The sequence below is a fragment of the Nicotiana tomentosiformis genome, chromosome 7, assembly GCF_000390325.3.
Source record: "Nicotiana tomentosiformis chromosome 7, ASM39032v3, whole genome shotgun sequence".
In the NCBI taxonomy this organism is placed as follows: domain Eukaryota; kingdom Viridiplantae; phylum Streptophyta; class Magnoliopsida; order Solanales; family Solanaceae; genus Nicotiana; species Nicotiana tomentosiformis.
The window spans coordinates 55,159,731-55,175,880 of NC_090818.1; the positions used below are offsets into that span (position 1 = coordinate 55,159,731).

The window sequence follows — 16,150 nt, forward strand, 5'->3', positions numbered from 1 at the left end:
GCATCCGGAATCCCGGTACACTCGTTCCATCTCTTTCTCTCCTTTGGTGTATATTTTTATTTTGTTATTTAGAATTATTAATTTAATTTACATAATGGATATATTTAGAGCAACAAAAAATGTGTGTACTAGTAACGGTGGTAGTAGTAAGATTAAACTTCTAAAAAATCAAGAGGTGGTGTTGGTTCTTCTAGTAGTTTTACACATTTCTGAAAATTTAAATGTAGATTATGAGCGACTTCAAGAAAATTATGGTATAGATGATAATTTAGATGATATTCAATCACCTGATAATCTTGAAACACCACCAGCTACACCTGATAATGCTAGTCAAACTCAAAATACTAGGGGTGGAGGTCGTGGTAATACAGGTTAAAAGGAATCGAGGATTAAGAAGAGTTGAAATTTTTTTGAAAGACTAGAAGAACATAAAAATTATGTAAGATGTCAAATTTGTAAGGAAGTTTATAAACATGAGACTGGAGGTAAGGCAGGGGGAACGGGTCAACTCGTAGGCACATGGTAGATAACCACCCTTTTGCATGGGGTGTTGATGAGGAAGGTAGGCAACAAAAACTTAACCCGGGCACTGACGGTTTAATTGGTAAATACGATATAGTGAAAGATCGGGAAGAATTAGCTAAAATGAATGTTTTAGGATGTTTATCTTTTAGTTTTGCTGCTTCACCATATCTTGTTACTTATATTCAAAGGATTTATAACCATTTGTTTAAAGATATTCCTAGAAGCACTTGTAAAGCTGATATCTTTAGGCTTTTTGGACAATATCAGACATATATCCGTTATTTGTTCACATGTCTTTCTTGTAGAGTTTCTCTTACTTCTGATATTGGTCGTGCTGTAAATGAAAATGATTATTTGACTGTTACATGCCATTGGATAGATGATAAATTTTGTATGCAAAAACGTATTATTGCTTTTAAATATGATGAAGATCAAAGTCGTACAGGCGCATTTATAAGTAATACTATCCATGAAGTTGCTATATTTTACAATCTTGCAGAAAAAGTTGTGTATGTCATTTGATAATGCTTCTAACAACAATGCTGCTATTACAATATTAAAATTGCATCTACATCCACCACTTCCTGAAATATTTATATTAGGTGTGCATTTCATATTTATAATTTAATTGTGAAGAGTGGCCTTGAACTATTTAGAGATGAGATCACTTTAGTTAGAAGAGTTGTTGGTGTAATTCAAGAAAATAATAAAAGTGCTAGATTAAATGCATTTAAGGAAAAATGTGTACAATATGGACTAAAACCAAGACTTACTAGGTGGAATTATACTTATTTATTCTTAAAATGTTATTATAAATATAAAATGCCTATAACTGAAGTTGTTAATCCTCATTGTACCGATCCTAACCGTTTGTTAACATCTAGAAGTTGGGATGTCATTGAAGATGTATGTGGTTACACTTGAGTTTTCTAGAGCTTATTATCCTACTATTGCAAATGGTTTAGTTCATATTGCTGAAATTGCTCTTTTACTCCATAATTTGAAGAAGAAAGAAGGATATACTTCTGTTGTTAAATCGATACTAGATAAATTTAAAAAATATTTCTACCCAATTTCCCCTATTTACCTAATTGGTGCTATTTTAAACCCTCCTATCAAAATGGTCATTTGTCGCCAATTAATCACTACTTTATATGTTTATATGGATATTGGACCAACTGAAACCCCTGATATTGAAACTTGTATTTCTGATCTACACAAACATTTACAAACTTTATATAATTATTATGCTAACATTGTTGATGCTTCTACTATTGTAGATGCAAATATTCCTCCAAGTTCAGTTTCAACATCTGGGACCGATGCTTTGGAGGATAATGATGGTGTTGAAGATTATTTGATTTGGTCTACACTAGGAAAGTATCAACAAACCAGTAGCAAGAATATTGATTGAATGCCAATTCTACTTGCAAAAGTCACCAAAGACCCACACAAAGGAATTTATACCGTTGGGTTGGTGGAGGAGCAACTCAAATCAATTTCCTGTTCTTTCGATCATGGAGACCTGCTAAATGTGCCGATTTCAACAGTCGCATCAAAGAGCGTATTTAGCCAAGCAATGCTGCAACTAGGAGATACCCGTCATTCATTGGGCAGCAACGCTTTGGAAATTCTAATGTGCTTCAGAGATTGGATAAGATTAGAACGGTGAAATCAAGGGCGTGAAGAGGTAGATGAAACAGAGGACCAAGATATTGGAGATATAATGGTTTATGGTTCCGATTCAAGCAATGCCTGAAATAAACTTACAAAAATGATGCAAAGCATGCGATGTACTCTTTCTTACTTTTTATAATTGTTGTAAACTTTTAATTTGCAAGTTCAAAAATAAAAAAATCAAAATAGAACTTGCAAATTAATTTGAAGTATTATTTATTATTTAATGAAAATATAAAACAAAAGCCTTCGAAGTTTAATCCTTACATATTGCCTATTGGTCTTATTAAATAATTTTTTGTAGCCACTTACTTTCAAATTTCAATTTTAAAATTCAAATTTCAAATTTAAAACTTTAACTTTAAAGTTTAATTCTAAGCCTTAAAAGTTTGCAAATAAAATATACTAAAAAAAAAGTAACGCGGCCCGGTCCGGACCCGTTAAGCCCGAACCCGGACAGGCTCACCAAAACACGGAAAATCCCAGCCCACTACCAGCCCGAAACCCCAGCCCACTAACCAGCCCGGAACAATAACCAGACGGGCTGTTTTTTTTCGTGTCCAGCCCGGACCAGCCCATCCGGTTAACACCTCTAGATATGGTGATACTTATAGCTTTAATCTCATTAGCTTTCACCCAATCTACAGACATTAGAACCATCTTTCTCAATCGAACCAAGGAACCCATCAATACAATCCTTGCATCGCACCGTCACATTTGGTTCATTTTCCAACCACTGCAGAGCTGCATATGACGATTAATAGACCTCATTGAAAATACATCGCTTTTAGCCTAAAAGGACAAGACATGAACGGAAGACTAACCAGGAACCAACTTAGATTCTTCTGTTCCAGTGATACAATGCGGAGGATGAGGTGGCTCAGGCACATCAGGATGATGAGAATCAAGACGAGCATAAATAGACCATTTCTTCTAACAAAACATTTTTGCAAGTGCAACCGACTCATCAACCATTGCTGAAATTTGTTTATCGGGTGCCACTGGAGCCTATGACATAGCAAATTGCACAAACTCATAATCAATAACTAAAAAGAATAATCGGAGGAATAAGGATCTCATCAATTTCTTAGTCCAAATTGAGATTTACCCACTACAATCACCACAATGATTTAAAAGAAAACGTTGGAACCACATATGAATAGAAAGAGAGAGAAAGATAAAGAGAAAGAAACAAATCAAAGAAGATGACAAAGATTGAGTGGAAGCTCCCTAGTAGAGCTCCTATATAAACCTTTAAGCGACAATGTTTGATTATCACCCAAGATTCTCTTACCTGCGGATTCCGCACACCAAGAAAGTATAGTGATTTAAGGAAAGAAATAAGATGATTTTCCAAGCACCGTCTATCACTGAGTAAGAGATAATCCTATACAGAAATGACAGTAGACCAGCTTAATTTCCAGCTCAATTAATCCAGAAATCTCCTAATAGCTTCATCTCCAACCAACTTAATCACGACATTTAAACCTGTCCAGTCTTTGAGCTAAAAAGTTCCTAGCTTTACATGAGCTATGCCTAACATGCATTTAAATAGGTGCAAACAAAACTTAAGTATTAAAAAGAATCTAATAGTAGATGTTGTATGTCTAATATCCAGAAGCAACAACACATAACTGCCAGAAAAGAAGAATCTGAACTTCCAGGAACAAATGATCAAAGAACGGCTATGCGTACTCTAAGTATAGTTCTTCCACAGTCCAATTTAAATTTCCATTTCCTGCTTTTACACTTCATATATATATAATCAAATCTATCCCTAACCGCCTCGTTTGTCCGAACCTTTTTTTACCTTTTATAGTGATTGTGTGTATCGTAAATTGTAAATCAAAATCATGCATTTTTCTTCCTATGATTTTTAAAGTAGTATTAGAAGCAGGTCCAGGAAGTCCTTGAGAAGAAAATGAATCGAGGAAATTCTTTACAAGATTGAAATCCACATCTTCTGAAGTGAACTCCTCTTTCATGCTTTCCGTAGCATTAGATGTTCCCTGCTTCATAAATTTGTCCAATGAGTGATCTTAGTAATATTATTTGTAACTAGAAATGCAATGTACGATGACAATTTTCACTTTTCTGTCTTCTATCTCTAACTTACAGAATAAGGGAAAGGGAGGGGTCCGAGCAACAAGCTAAATGACTTTACAAGAACCATTTTCTACCACATAAAACACTTTTGCTAATGCTAAAACAATTTCGGGGCACAGGAATGAACTGTAAATTTAACATAGCAGGAAAATTGCTACCAACTGAAACCTGATCTCCAGGCAAGATCAGAAAACAAAATATAGATTTAATTGGAAGCGTGGGCTAACCTCATCTTTCTTAACGGATTGTTCATGTGCACTGTTCATGTGCATGGACAAATATATTACTTAATGTGCTGCCCTTCAGTTCCTCATTCAGAGCCCCCGAATACGAATGCATGAAAGCAGCACCTTCCTCATCCTCATCAGATAGCTCGGTGATATCATTCTCATCTTCAGATTCATCTGCATGTCCAATAAATGTCACTTCTTTTTCTTCTTATTTTACACTTTCTTTGGGTTTGTTGGGGGCCGGGGGGCATGTAGAGGAGGTTATCCTACCCACCCCCAATCCTCTAGTATTTGTGGTAGGAGCTTGGGGTTGTAAAATAAGTGAAAAAGAAATTCAAAAGATGAACTTACACCAATACTATGTTAAGTTCCTCCAGGAAGAGGGAGGATAAGGGAGAGAAACTACCCGGTTGACTTCCCAATGTAAAAGTGATTTCTTGCCCACATTTGGACAGATTAGAATTGGACGGTTAAGCTTGTCATGGAGGAGTAGCTGTCCCTTCCACTATCACTTCACCTCCATACTGAACGAGGAAAATAATCCGGCGTCCCACCACCTTACCTAAACCAAACCCAGCCTAAGGGGCACCAAGTCTCAAATCCCTCTCGCACCTCCCCAAAAAGAAAAAGAAAGAAAGAAAGAAAACAAATAAAATATATATATATATATATATATAGTAGGAAAATTGAAAGAAAAAACTGTGAGATATCCATCTAAAACTAGGCAATTTTCGTTGGCACAGACACCAATATTATAAATATAAGCGACAAAATTCCAATCTGCATGTAAAGTTAATAAATAGAATTTGGCTATTGCTACTAAAAAGATCGACTTAAAGAAATAAAAAAACGTGAATCACCAAACTCCATATCCGATGATGACTCTTCTCCTATGCCAACATCACTGCCAGTGTCTCCAGAACCCTGACGCCTCACAAATGACTCCATGTCTTTCATAAAGCGATTCAAAGTCCACTTCCTTTATGCTCCTATAGGAGGTAGAGAATAGGCCAGCATAAGTTACTGGAGGATGGGACGCACGTGCTTCTTTATTCACCAGTTTGACTGCTTACACCTTTATTTTCAAAGAGATGTTGCTAACATAGAATATAGATACAGTAGGGTTAACCAAACTAGCACTCCTTCTATCTATTACAAGGAACTTAATTATTATGACCAGATATTGATCTAATTTTACCCTTGCACCCTAGAATATGTACAAAGACAATCACTATAATCAGCAAGTCAGTTAATCCAAATAGCATAAACCCAATAATTATAAGATGTTACAATGTAACCTCTTGTCAGTAAAAACAAAATAAAAGAGATCAAGCATATGCTACTCCAAGTGTTGAAATGAGAAAAACGAAGGACAAAAACCTGTCTTCTGGAACCTCTGCACCTTCATAGCTGGCCACTTTCGTAACAAATGCTTGCATAGACTTTGATATATCTTTAAGATCAAAATTATCAAAACCATTGTTGGGCCCATCCTGCTCTTTCAATTTCTATTTCCTTTTTGAATTGCAAAGTTCCATCTCCTTTTGCCTCTCTTGAAGAGCGGCATTTAGCTCATCCTCCCCATCATAAAGCCATGAATCATCATCAGACGGTGGCAGCTCCTTATCCTTGAAGTCATCAGCAGACATAGGAAGGGCAAGGATCTCATCTATTCTTCGCACTGGTGCACTTAGTATATCACTGCTTTTTTAAATAGTTGGTTAATAGCACGTTAAGGAATACTTATATGACACACAAGGGCATCTCAGACAAGATTAATATAAACAGTAATATCAGCATATCGAGCAATAAGAGGAGAAATTGGTGAAAATACAAGCAAAGAGAAAAATGTGACCATTACAGTAAACAATACGACCACATCACTTACATTACATTTTCAAGCTTTCCTTTTAGTAAGGTAAGAAGTAATTATTCAAAGACTAACAACTGGACAAAATGTGTTTCTCTGGAAGATTCAGATCATGGTTTGCATCCAGCTCCAACTTTCTTTTAAATAAATAGGGTCTTTTAAATAAATAGGGTAAAAGGTTTACAAAATCCGGTATCATTACTGTATACACAAATTCTGCTATGCAGAAGCATCAAATTCCCCTTTTTCACATCTTGGACACATAGGAAAGTATACAACATTTTGAACTTGTAATGGAAGTCCATAGCATATGGTAGGTCATAAGATGTTGTATCATAAATTAACTAAAGCTACACAGACACACTGAAGAGACATTTTAGCCAAGGATACGTGAAGCTGCCAGTGATACCACATAGATCTGACAAGGCAATGTCCATACTTTTTTACCTGATGTGCAGAAATTTTGTACTATGAACACGTCGGCATAATTTATTTTACCCAAATCTGCAGATATCATTAGTGGTGCTCTTATGATGTCACCCATATTTTTGTTTGTTACTTCATTACAAGAAGCCATTACATACACCCTCCCCCCTTTGGCAGGGAACCTCACTACACACACACACACCAAATGCCAAATATAGCTCAAACTCATCCTATCCAAGTAACCAATTGTATCAAGCTTATGAAACAAATTCTAAAAGTGAACTATTATTTCATAGAACGTAAATGTGCATCTTCTATAATTTCATTTTTTAAAAATCAAGCTTTATACAAACTAACAAACAGCAAGTACCTTTCTCTAGCATGCAGTGAACTATTCTTGTAATACTCCTCAGCATCACTGCATCAATCTCTAGCATGCAGTGAACTATTCTTGTAATACTCCTCAGCATTCTGCATCAATCTTTTATACTCCTTTGATCCTTGCAACAACACTTCAAAATACCCACTCCGATCAAGACTCTGCTTAAACGCCTCCCAAGTACTCCCTCCTTTTCCCTCAATCCCCTGCTTCTTCCTCAACTGATACATCATCTCAAACCCACAAGCAATCTTCATCCCTAGCTCAGCATCCTCATAACCCTCCACATCACTCCTAGGGGGCAAACCCAAATAGCATTTCGGCGCCTGAAACGTCTGCTGCACCAACTGTGAATTCATTGCCCTAGACATCCTAACCACCACCCTAACCAACTCCTCCCGACTACCCCCACCCCCTAAAAACCTCTCCATCTTCGCCGCGAACTTCATTGTATCGATATCATTATTGTAAAACGGCTCAACAGCTAAAAGAGCATGAGGAGGGCAATGTAATGTTGCTTGACTTGCTTCACACATTTTTTAGGTCATTAGTCAACGGCTACCTGGACAGCGAAATAGGGGTGACTTCCGCCACGTTTGCAGTGCTGAGCTACTACATTATTGCTCATTGGGTTCTTAGAATATTGTATTCTGTGTAAATGTGCTCATTCTAATTAATTAAACTCAGAGTTCTGGTGTTAGTCATGTAGCAGATTCTTTCATGATTTTTTGGCAATGAAACTGGAACATGAGCAAGTATTACTAATAGTCTCTCTCTATGTTTGGCCCGTGCTATCTAGTTCCTTATAAAGAAGGAAATATCACCCTATGTCCTTTTTTGAGGTGTCCCTTTAAATTTTGTCTGCTTTTAAAAAAGCTTTTTCAGACATAAGTGGAAGACTAGAGCCAGCCTCTTCTTGCTCCTCCTTCCTTCTTCTTCTTCCTCTTTTTCTGCTTCTTTTTTATCTGAAGTTTGGTACAAGCAGTTTCAAACTCTAAACCATTGAACTGAAGTTCAGTTGCAGTAGTTTGGAACTTCAAACCACTGTTTGGAAGTTCAAAGTTAATCTGATTAAACCTTTAAAAAACTGTTTCATAAGTTCAGAGGATTGTAGTTGTATGTATGGCACAACTCTAAATCCTGATCAATTTCAAGCTAAATAAAATCCAGAAAATAACATTAATCGTTTTAACCCTATCTCTTGCCCTAGTTTCCAGCTGCTTCTGTTTTCCCTTTTCTCTCTAAACTAACATCAGAAAGGAAACTTCAACTTGCAGAAAACCCTGTAAGCATAAAGAATATAGCAAATGTTGATTCCAGCAGCAAAACCTTGTGGAGACATGAAACTTGAGATACAGAAATACTGACAAGGAATAGCATTGCTAAATCCTCAAAGAAAGGACCTTGCGCTTTCTACATAGCCGAACTGTCTTCAGGCCTTGAATCGTACCCATCATTAAAAAGTTAAAAGTTCCTCTCAAAAAAGGAAAGTTAAAAGTTTACCTTCTTCTTCCCAATACAAGATTCAATATGCTTGTCAACTGATGCTTCTACAAATATCACAATACTGCTGTAGTTTACAATAGCGAATGAGCAATCTTCTTTGTTTTTTCCTTTTTTGTGAGGGGGGGGGAAGGGATAAACTTACCAAGGGTCATACCCGCTGCTACTAGACACTGCTTGTAAGCCTGATGCCAGTAGAAATAAATCTACCCAGGAAAAATAGTTTGCAATCAGATCAAAGCAAAGTATACAAGGACCGCAGTTAACTAGATTAAAGAAGGTTTACTATCATCTGTAGAGAAACATCGAATAACTTCATGGAACTTATACCAAATAGGAGGTCAATGATTCAGCAGAACTCCGGCATGATACTTCTTCAGGAATCAAGAGCATCTCCATGTTCACGTAAAGGTATCACCCTTCAAATATTAACATTTGTCGACCTCAGCGCCTCAACCCATAGTCTCACAAAATAATCCACATCAATCAATACCATAACGTAATAGCCAATGCAACTTCACATAAAATTGAAAACCGAATAAGAAGTCAATTTGAACATCAGCAATGCTTTATCCTTTTCTCCCTACAGAGAGTGGTTGAGCATGTTGAGTAATCCATTATCCCTCAAAATGCACCGTAAAGACAATACAACCCCCATAACTTGTTGATTGAAATATAATGATCCCACAAGCAAGAAATTTGAGAAGAATTAACACGATCCAATAAATAAGAAGAATGAGTCTTCGTGATTGATTAGCAATGCATCTCCCAGAAGAGTCTGGTTGAAGGCATTTAAGTAAAAGTGTCATTCAATTGCCATCAAGCAAACAATTTGAAGAACGACAATCAGAAGGATATTGCCTTCTATTCGACTTTTATCTCACCCACCGCCCCTAATAAACTTCTGAAGGATATTTAAGAAATTCAGGGAACTGACATTCCAAACTTGTAACAAAGAACCCAAAGAAATTGAATACAGTGCATATTTTCTGAAACATCTAAGTTGTTTGGTGTAAATGTTATTCATCAAGGTTTTATTATAATCTTAAATGCAATGATACTTCAAACTATTTTACAACTTCAACAGAATACATGATAAGAAACTAAAAAACAAGATAAGGTTATCACTTCCTCTCTTAAAATAAGGTACATTAAAGTAAAAGAAGAAAAAGTTTGACTTCCCTTTTTCAGGGTGCTCTAGGGTCCATTCCATGTTGCCAAACATAAACAAGTTCATCCCATCCTGTACTAGCCAATAGCCCTTCAACGAGAACGCTCATATCAACTCCGACAGCAAACTCTGTGTGATGATCATACCTCCCAATAAGTGCATCTTCCACCATGTAATCCCACATGCAAACAGTCATGTCATATGAACATGAAACCATCGCACTCGCTCTATGTGGTGAAAACCTCACTTTCCTCACTGCATATCCATGCCCATTAAGCACGGAAATTGGCACTCTATAATTCCTAACATCCCAAACCTTGATTGACTTATCAACTGATGCGGTTGCAATGATACAATCATCATACTTATTCCAGTCGCATGAGAGAATTTCAAACTCGTGTGCAGGCAGAATCATGGTAGACCCTACACAAACCATGAGTTAAATGAGTTAATAAGTTCTAACAATTTAAATGTAATACACAACAACTTACCGAGGAGATGACCCTTGATAGGAGGGTGTGGAGGTCGAGAATTAGAGTAAAAGGTTAGTAGGACGTTGAGCACATTCTCTTTTCATACCTATATTATCATCAATGCTCTAGTAGTTTCTTATACGTAGATCTCTAGTACTACTGGTTGTCTTTTTTGCTTTGGTTGTCTTATTATCATGTTGTTGTTACTGCTTCTTTTTTACATGGCTTCTCCATTGATGTATGTCTTTTCAATTATATTGTGACTATACTTTTTCTGAGTCGAGGGTCTCTCGGAAGTAGCCTCTCTACCTTCACAGGGTGGGAGTAAGGTTCGCATATATACTACCCTCCCCAGACCCCACTTGTGGGATTACACTTGGATTGTTGTTGTTGTTGTTGTACTCATGCATGCAGAAACACAATTCCATGTTCTGACTGACCTTTTTTTCTTGAATGATTAAAACGCTTAGTCCCATTAACTTGTTTTTGCAAACTTCAATGCTCAAAGAAGCTACCAAGGAATCAAAAACTGTCCCATTGTCTACGCTTTACAGCAAATAAAAACAAGCCATATTGCTTCAACTCATCCACATTCTAAACATTTCAATACTTAGACCCTTAAGTTCCATGTGCAGCTATGGTTGAAAAACATACCAACCACATGTATGGTGCCTAGTTTATGCGCCTTTAAACAAATAACAAATCAATCATTTGAATTATCAACCTAATCAAATCAGCTAAGAATTTTTTTTCTTAAGTACTCATTCAAAGCAAAGATCAACCAAATACATCCTTAAAAAGCTGTATGAACCAAACTATCGATCTAGGAAATTTTTTTTTTTTTTTGAGGGGGGTGGAGCAAACCTGGTTCACGGACATCCCAGATACGAGCAGTACAATCCCCAGAAGCAGATGCAAAAATATCAGCATGCCTTGGATTCCAAGCTGTGGAATACACACAATAAGCATGCTCCTTAAAAGTCCGTACACTAGCATTCCTATCCACTGTCCACAGCTTCACAGTATCGTCCCAAGAAGCTGACAAGAAGGAATCTTTTCTCACTGTATTATAATCTACAGCGTGCACCTCACGTGTATGTTCCTTGAAGGCACGAATCGGGTTGTTGGTGGGAGGCAAAGAAAGGTCGTAGAGTTTTACAGAACCATCGCCGCTTGCGGCGATTACGAGAGAATCGTGAGCTTCAGACCAGCAAACGTCGTAAACGCCGTCAGCGGTGTCGTAAGCGGCGATTTCCGATATGGGTCCGTTTGGAGTGAGCTGAAGAATGTGAACTCTGCCGTTACCAAGAATGCCGAAATTCTGTGCGGTGGCGACGGCGATTTTGTTTTCGTAAAAGGGGCTGAATTTGACGGAGTAACCGTTAAAGGGGGTTCTGAATACCGGCATCTTAGTCGGTGGTTGGTGGTGCTGGGGATTAACCCTTCGGTTTCTCGATATAACTTTATCCGCTCGGGAATAGGAAATTATCTATAGACTATACTTCAACGGACGGACAGTACTTTTAGACCGTGAAATTGCCTTGGACTATGAGGTCAATCCAACCGAGTTCCTTAATTAGGTAGGCTAGGTTAAACATTTTTCACCTCATCCAAACCTTAAAAGCTATTCCCTTTCTTTCTGTAATCTATTGACTCGTAAAGGTCTTCAAAATTATCATTTGTCTCAAATATATCCATGAACAATTAAAAATATTTAAAGATTCATTAAAAACATCTTTTTTCTCTCCTCTCCGCTCTGTTGTCGCCTAGGGTGGGCGTCGGTCGGTTATTATGAAAGTACGGTTCGATTCGATTTATCGATTTTCGGTTTTGTAATATTAATAACCAAATCAAACCAAAGTATTTACGGTTCGGTGCGATTTTTTTAAAGTTCGGTTCGATTATTTCCGATTTATTTTTTCTGTTTTAAAGGTTGTAGGAACAACAAGTATTTACGGTTGGTAGGAACATCAATAAACAAAGCTAAAATTTATTTATTTTTCGTCCAGCCAACAGCAAATTGTCATTTTGACTTTTGAGAAAGACAGCCCAGCAAATTGTCATTTAGTTGTTCGTCCAGCCCAGCAACAGAGAAAGACAGTGGCAGACGGTAGTCTAACACAAGTTTTGCTGACAATAACACTCTAATTTGAAACAACACTATAAATTAAACCGAGAATAGACTATAGAGAACAAGCACACACAGAGCAGGGAGGCCTTCAGTGGCATCAGTGCAAACAGAACACCTAAGTAGCAAAATACCGCACAGTCCAGCAGTGGCAAACTAGTCCAAAACAGTTTAACACAGTGGCAAATCTAGTAGCTACCAAAGTCCAAAATAAGTCTAGAAATACCATCACCAAACAACAAAACAGTGGCAAACTAGTCACAAGCCACAAGCCACAAAGTAAGTCTAGAAAATGATATTTAAAGCCTTAAATACGAATCACTAGATGAGGCATAAGATACTTCTTAATATGCTTCACTAAGTCATAAGTGCCATAATATTTTGGATGACAATTATAAACTCGGCCACAATGAAGGCACTTTGCTTTGCGGGCTTCTTCATTTACTTTAACTAGCTCAAAATGTTCCCAAATAGGCGATCTAACTTTAGGACCACGAGGCATAGTTGAACCTACAAAAAAAAATTAGAAAATTTCACAAGTTAATAATATTTTTAATTATAAATAACAAAATAATATCATAAAACAAGCAAATCTTTAAACTTACCACTTGTTCAAGCTATGCATCAACAATGCTATTATCTCTTTCAACAATGCAAGTTTCTCTTCCGCTCGTTGCCATATCTAAATATAATTTGATAAAGTGTGTCAATTAAACTTACAAAGTAAACTAATTTTCAATAAAACACTCATATAACGCAAAATCTTACCAAGTTCAATTTGCTCAAGAAACTCCAAATCTTCTTCAACATTAATAGGAGTACCCTCACATCTAAATCAATCTTGAACACAAACAAGACTTTGCACCAACCGAGGAGTCAATGAACTTCTAAATGAATCAAGAATGCGGCCACCGATGCTAAATGCACATTCCGATGCAACACTTGAAATTGGAATGGCTAACACATCACGAGCTAGCTCGGATAGAATAGGAAATCGAGGCGCATTAATTTTCCACCAATCTAAGATTTTAAAGTCATTAGAATCATTAGACAACTGCTCTTGTCCTTCACCAATATATCTTTCCAACTCAGATTTAGCACCTACACTTCTAGAGTCTTCCTTTTTCCTTTTCAACAATTGCTTTGTTCTCACATATTTTGTTCTCACATTCCCACTAGATGGCTCAAATGTGTCATAAGATGAAGTAGATTTAGATGGAGATGATTGAAGATAACATCCTTTGGAGTATTTTTTTTTATACTCCCCAAACAAAGAATTTAAATAAGCATCCACTTCGGCAGTTAATTTCTTCCCTGGTCCCTCCCCGAACATTTCCTCAAGTGCAAAACCAACATACTCTAATTTATTATGAGGATCTAATACAGAAACAATGAATATCATTTTATTCATCTTTTCTGGTTCACCCCAATATTTTTTAAACTTTTCTTTCATCTTCCCTGACATCGTACTCAAATTAGTATCATCACTAGCTAAACAAGCTTTCAAATGACTATCAAGCTCACATATATCCTCAAAATGACAATTAGAAGTAACATAACGTGAACCTAAAAAATTTTCGGTGAGCTCGTGAAATCTTTCAAGAAACTTTATCACGTTTCTCACATTCACCCAATCATCACATACAAATGGACCTGCAATATTCCTATCTTCACAAACATGCGTACAAAGATGAGTAGAAAATCCATCATCAAAAAGATGAAGCTTGTCAAAGGCCTTCTCAAAGTTTTGCGTCGTTTCCAACATCAAGTAGGTGGAATTCCACCTTGTAGGAACATCCAAACACAATATTTTGCTACATTCTACCTCTTGATGTGCACAACATTCCCTAAACTTTAAGGACCTTTGCGGAGATGATCTCACATACCTCACAGCTTGTCTAACACGTTTTACAGAAACATCAATTTCCTTCAAACCATCTTGCACAATTAGATTAAGTATGTGAGCCATGCATCTCACATGAAGATGCTTACCACTCATCGAATTAGTTTTCCACATATCTAGTTGTTTAGACAATTCTTTGACCGTGACATCATTCGAAGAAGCATTATCAACAGTAACAGTGAATACCTTATCCAATTTCCATTCAAGCAAACAATTACCAATAACTTTTGCCATTTCGTCACCCTTATGACTAGAGATAGGGCAAAAATTTAGTATTCTTTTATGCAACACCCAATCTCTATCAATAAAATGACCCGTCAAATACATATAGTTAATTCTTTGTAATAAAGTCCATGTGTCTGTAGTAAGGCAAATTTTTGGTTTTACTTCTCTGAAATTTTTCATTAGTGTAAGCCTTTCTTCATTGTAAACTTGAAAACAATCCCTTGTAATTGTCCTACGAGAAGGAACATTAAATAGAGGTTGGGCTATGCTCATAAACTTCTTAAAGCCTTTCTTTTCAACAAAACTAAAAGGTAATTCCTCCGTAATTACCATCTCAACTAAAGCCCTCCTAACTAGTTCTTGTTCAAATTTCCAAAGCACCACACCATTAATTTGCCCATCCTTTTGTAAACACAATTGTGTTTGAGTATTATCAACTTTTCGTGGTATTTTTGGACACTTCTTTAAATGAGTATTCAAGGATGTTGTTCCATTCAATCGTGAATCAGCCTTATAATCACGACCACAATATCTACACTTTGCTCTATCACCTCCATTATCATCTTTAAACTTTTCAAAATGATCCCAAGCAGTTGATCTACATTGTACGGATTTTCTTTTTTTTGGGCCTTGACTAGTTTCAACTGAATTTGTAGGTGAAGATGTGATTTCGCTTTCAGATGAACCCACCCCACTTACTCTACTTTCAACTTCTGCCATCTATAGAAAATCGAATAAAAATAGAATTAAGGTCAGAACTCCTATAAGTCTATAACAAATAGACACTACAAGAAATCATAGCTACGACGATATTTATTTAGCGACATATATAATAAATGTCGAAAAAAATTAATTCTTTGATATTAAAATTTTAGTAAGTATTTTTCTATTCTAATCTGTTGTTCACTGGATTAAATTTCTGGTTAACTGCCTTTAAAATATTTTACATAAGGTTAGAGTTTGCACTTTCTTTGATTCATCTTTTCATGTTGAACTGATTTTGTACTAGTAGTGATGAGATTATTAACATTATTTGGTTGTTCAATCGTACTTACTGCTATAGTTTACTGCTATAGTTTATTTAACATGTTTTCAAGCCATTATTTTGACCATGAACTAGAATTGCTCTTGACCTTTTATACCTTTTTATAATTATTTTGTGGAGTACTGGACCTGGACTTAATAGTTGGCTTGTCAATTTGTCAATGTTGTTTTTCTTGTTAATTGTACTATGCTCGGATGCAATTGATCTTTCAAGATCTCATTCTTCTGCTATAGCTACTAATTTTCCTATGTTCATAAGTGAAAACATGTTTAATCTGTACCTTTCTCTTTTAACTTTAGAGTTTATTTACATTACTTATTTATTGTAGTGGTATGTAAAGCAAATCTTTTGCTTTTTAGGTTGGCCATCTACCTAGAAACCTCATTTGGCAGAAACATCCAAATCCAAACACCTTTCTCTTTTAACTTTAGAGTTTATTTATAATACTTAATTTATTGTAGTGATATGTAAAGCAAATCCCTTGCTTTT

The 16,150-nt window shown here is 36.3% G+C and overlaps 2 protein-coding genes and 1 pseudogene across 2 annotated transcripts; all 3 read right to left on the reverse strand.

Annotated features, from left to right (window-relative positions):
* Positions 1–3,216: 3,216 nt before the first annotated feature.
* Positions 3,217–7,198, reverse strand: LOC104117360 (protein ecdysoneless homolog; annotated as a pseudogene).
* Positions 7,199–9,701: 2,503 nt separating this feature from the next.
* Positions 9,702–12,013, reverse strand: LOC104117361 (peroxisome biogenesis protein 7). Its single transcript, XM_009628404.4, has 2 exons — positions 11,225–12,013; positions 9,702–10,310 (listed from the first exon to the last, which is right to left on the reverse strand). Exons 1-2 carry the CDS (start codon positions 11,766–11,768, stop codon positions 9,904–9,906), a joined length of 951 nt encoding a protein of 316 aa, XP_009626699.1. The 5' UTR covers positions 11,769–12,013; the 3' UTR covers positions 9,702–9,903.
* A 1,584-nt stretch (positions 12,014–13,597) lies between these two features.
* Positions 13,598–15,336, reverse strand: LOC138895628 (zinc finger BED domain-containing protein RICESLEEPER 2-like). Its single transcript, XM_070180338.1, has 2 exons — positions 13,783–15,336; positions 13,598–13,663 (listed from the first exon to the last, which is right to left on the reverse strand). The coding sequence occupies exons 1-2, from the start codon at positions 15,334–15,336 to the stop codon at positions 13,598–13,600; spliced, it is 1,620 nt and encodes a 539-aa protein (XP_070036439.1).
* Between the last annotated feature and the right edge of the window lie 814 nt (positions 15,337–16,150).

Excerpts from the sequence above, each read along its gene's own strand:
- LOC104117361 (XM_009628404.4), bottom strand. The coding sequence starts at position 11,768 with ATGCCGGTATTCAGAACCCCCTTTAACGGTTACTCCGTCAAATTCAGC. Across the intron at positions 10,311-11,224 it reads CTGGGATGTCCGTGAACCAG|GGTCTACCATGATTCTGCCT; the intron begins GTTTGCTCCACC and ends TGGTTTGTGTAG.
- LOC138895628 (XM_070180338.1), bottom strand. The coding sequence starts at position 15,336 with ATGGCAGAAGTTGAAAGTAGAGTAAGTGGGGTGGGTTCATCTGAAAGC. Across the intron at positions 13,664-13,782 it reads GGAAGAAATTAACTGCCGAA|TGGGAATGTGAGAACAAAAT; the intron begins GTGGATGCTTAT and ends TGAGCCATCTAG.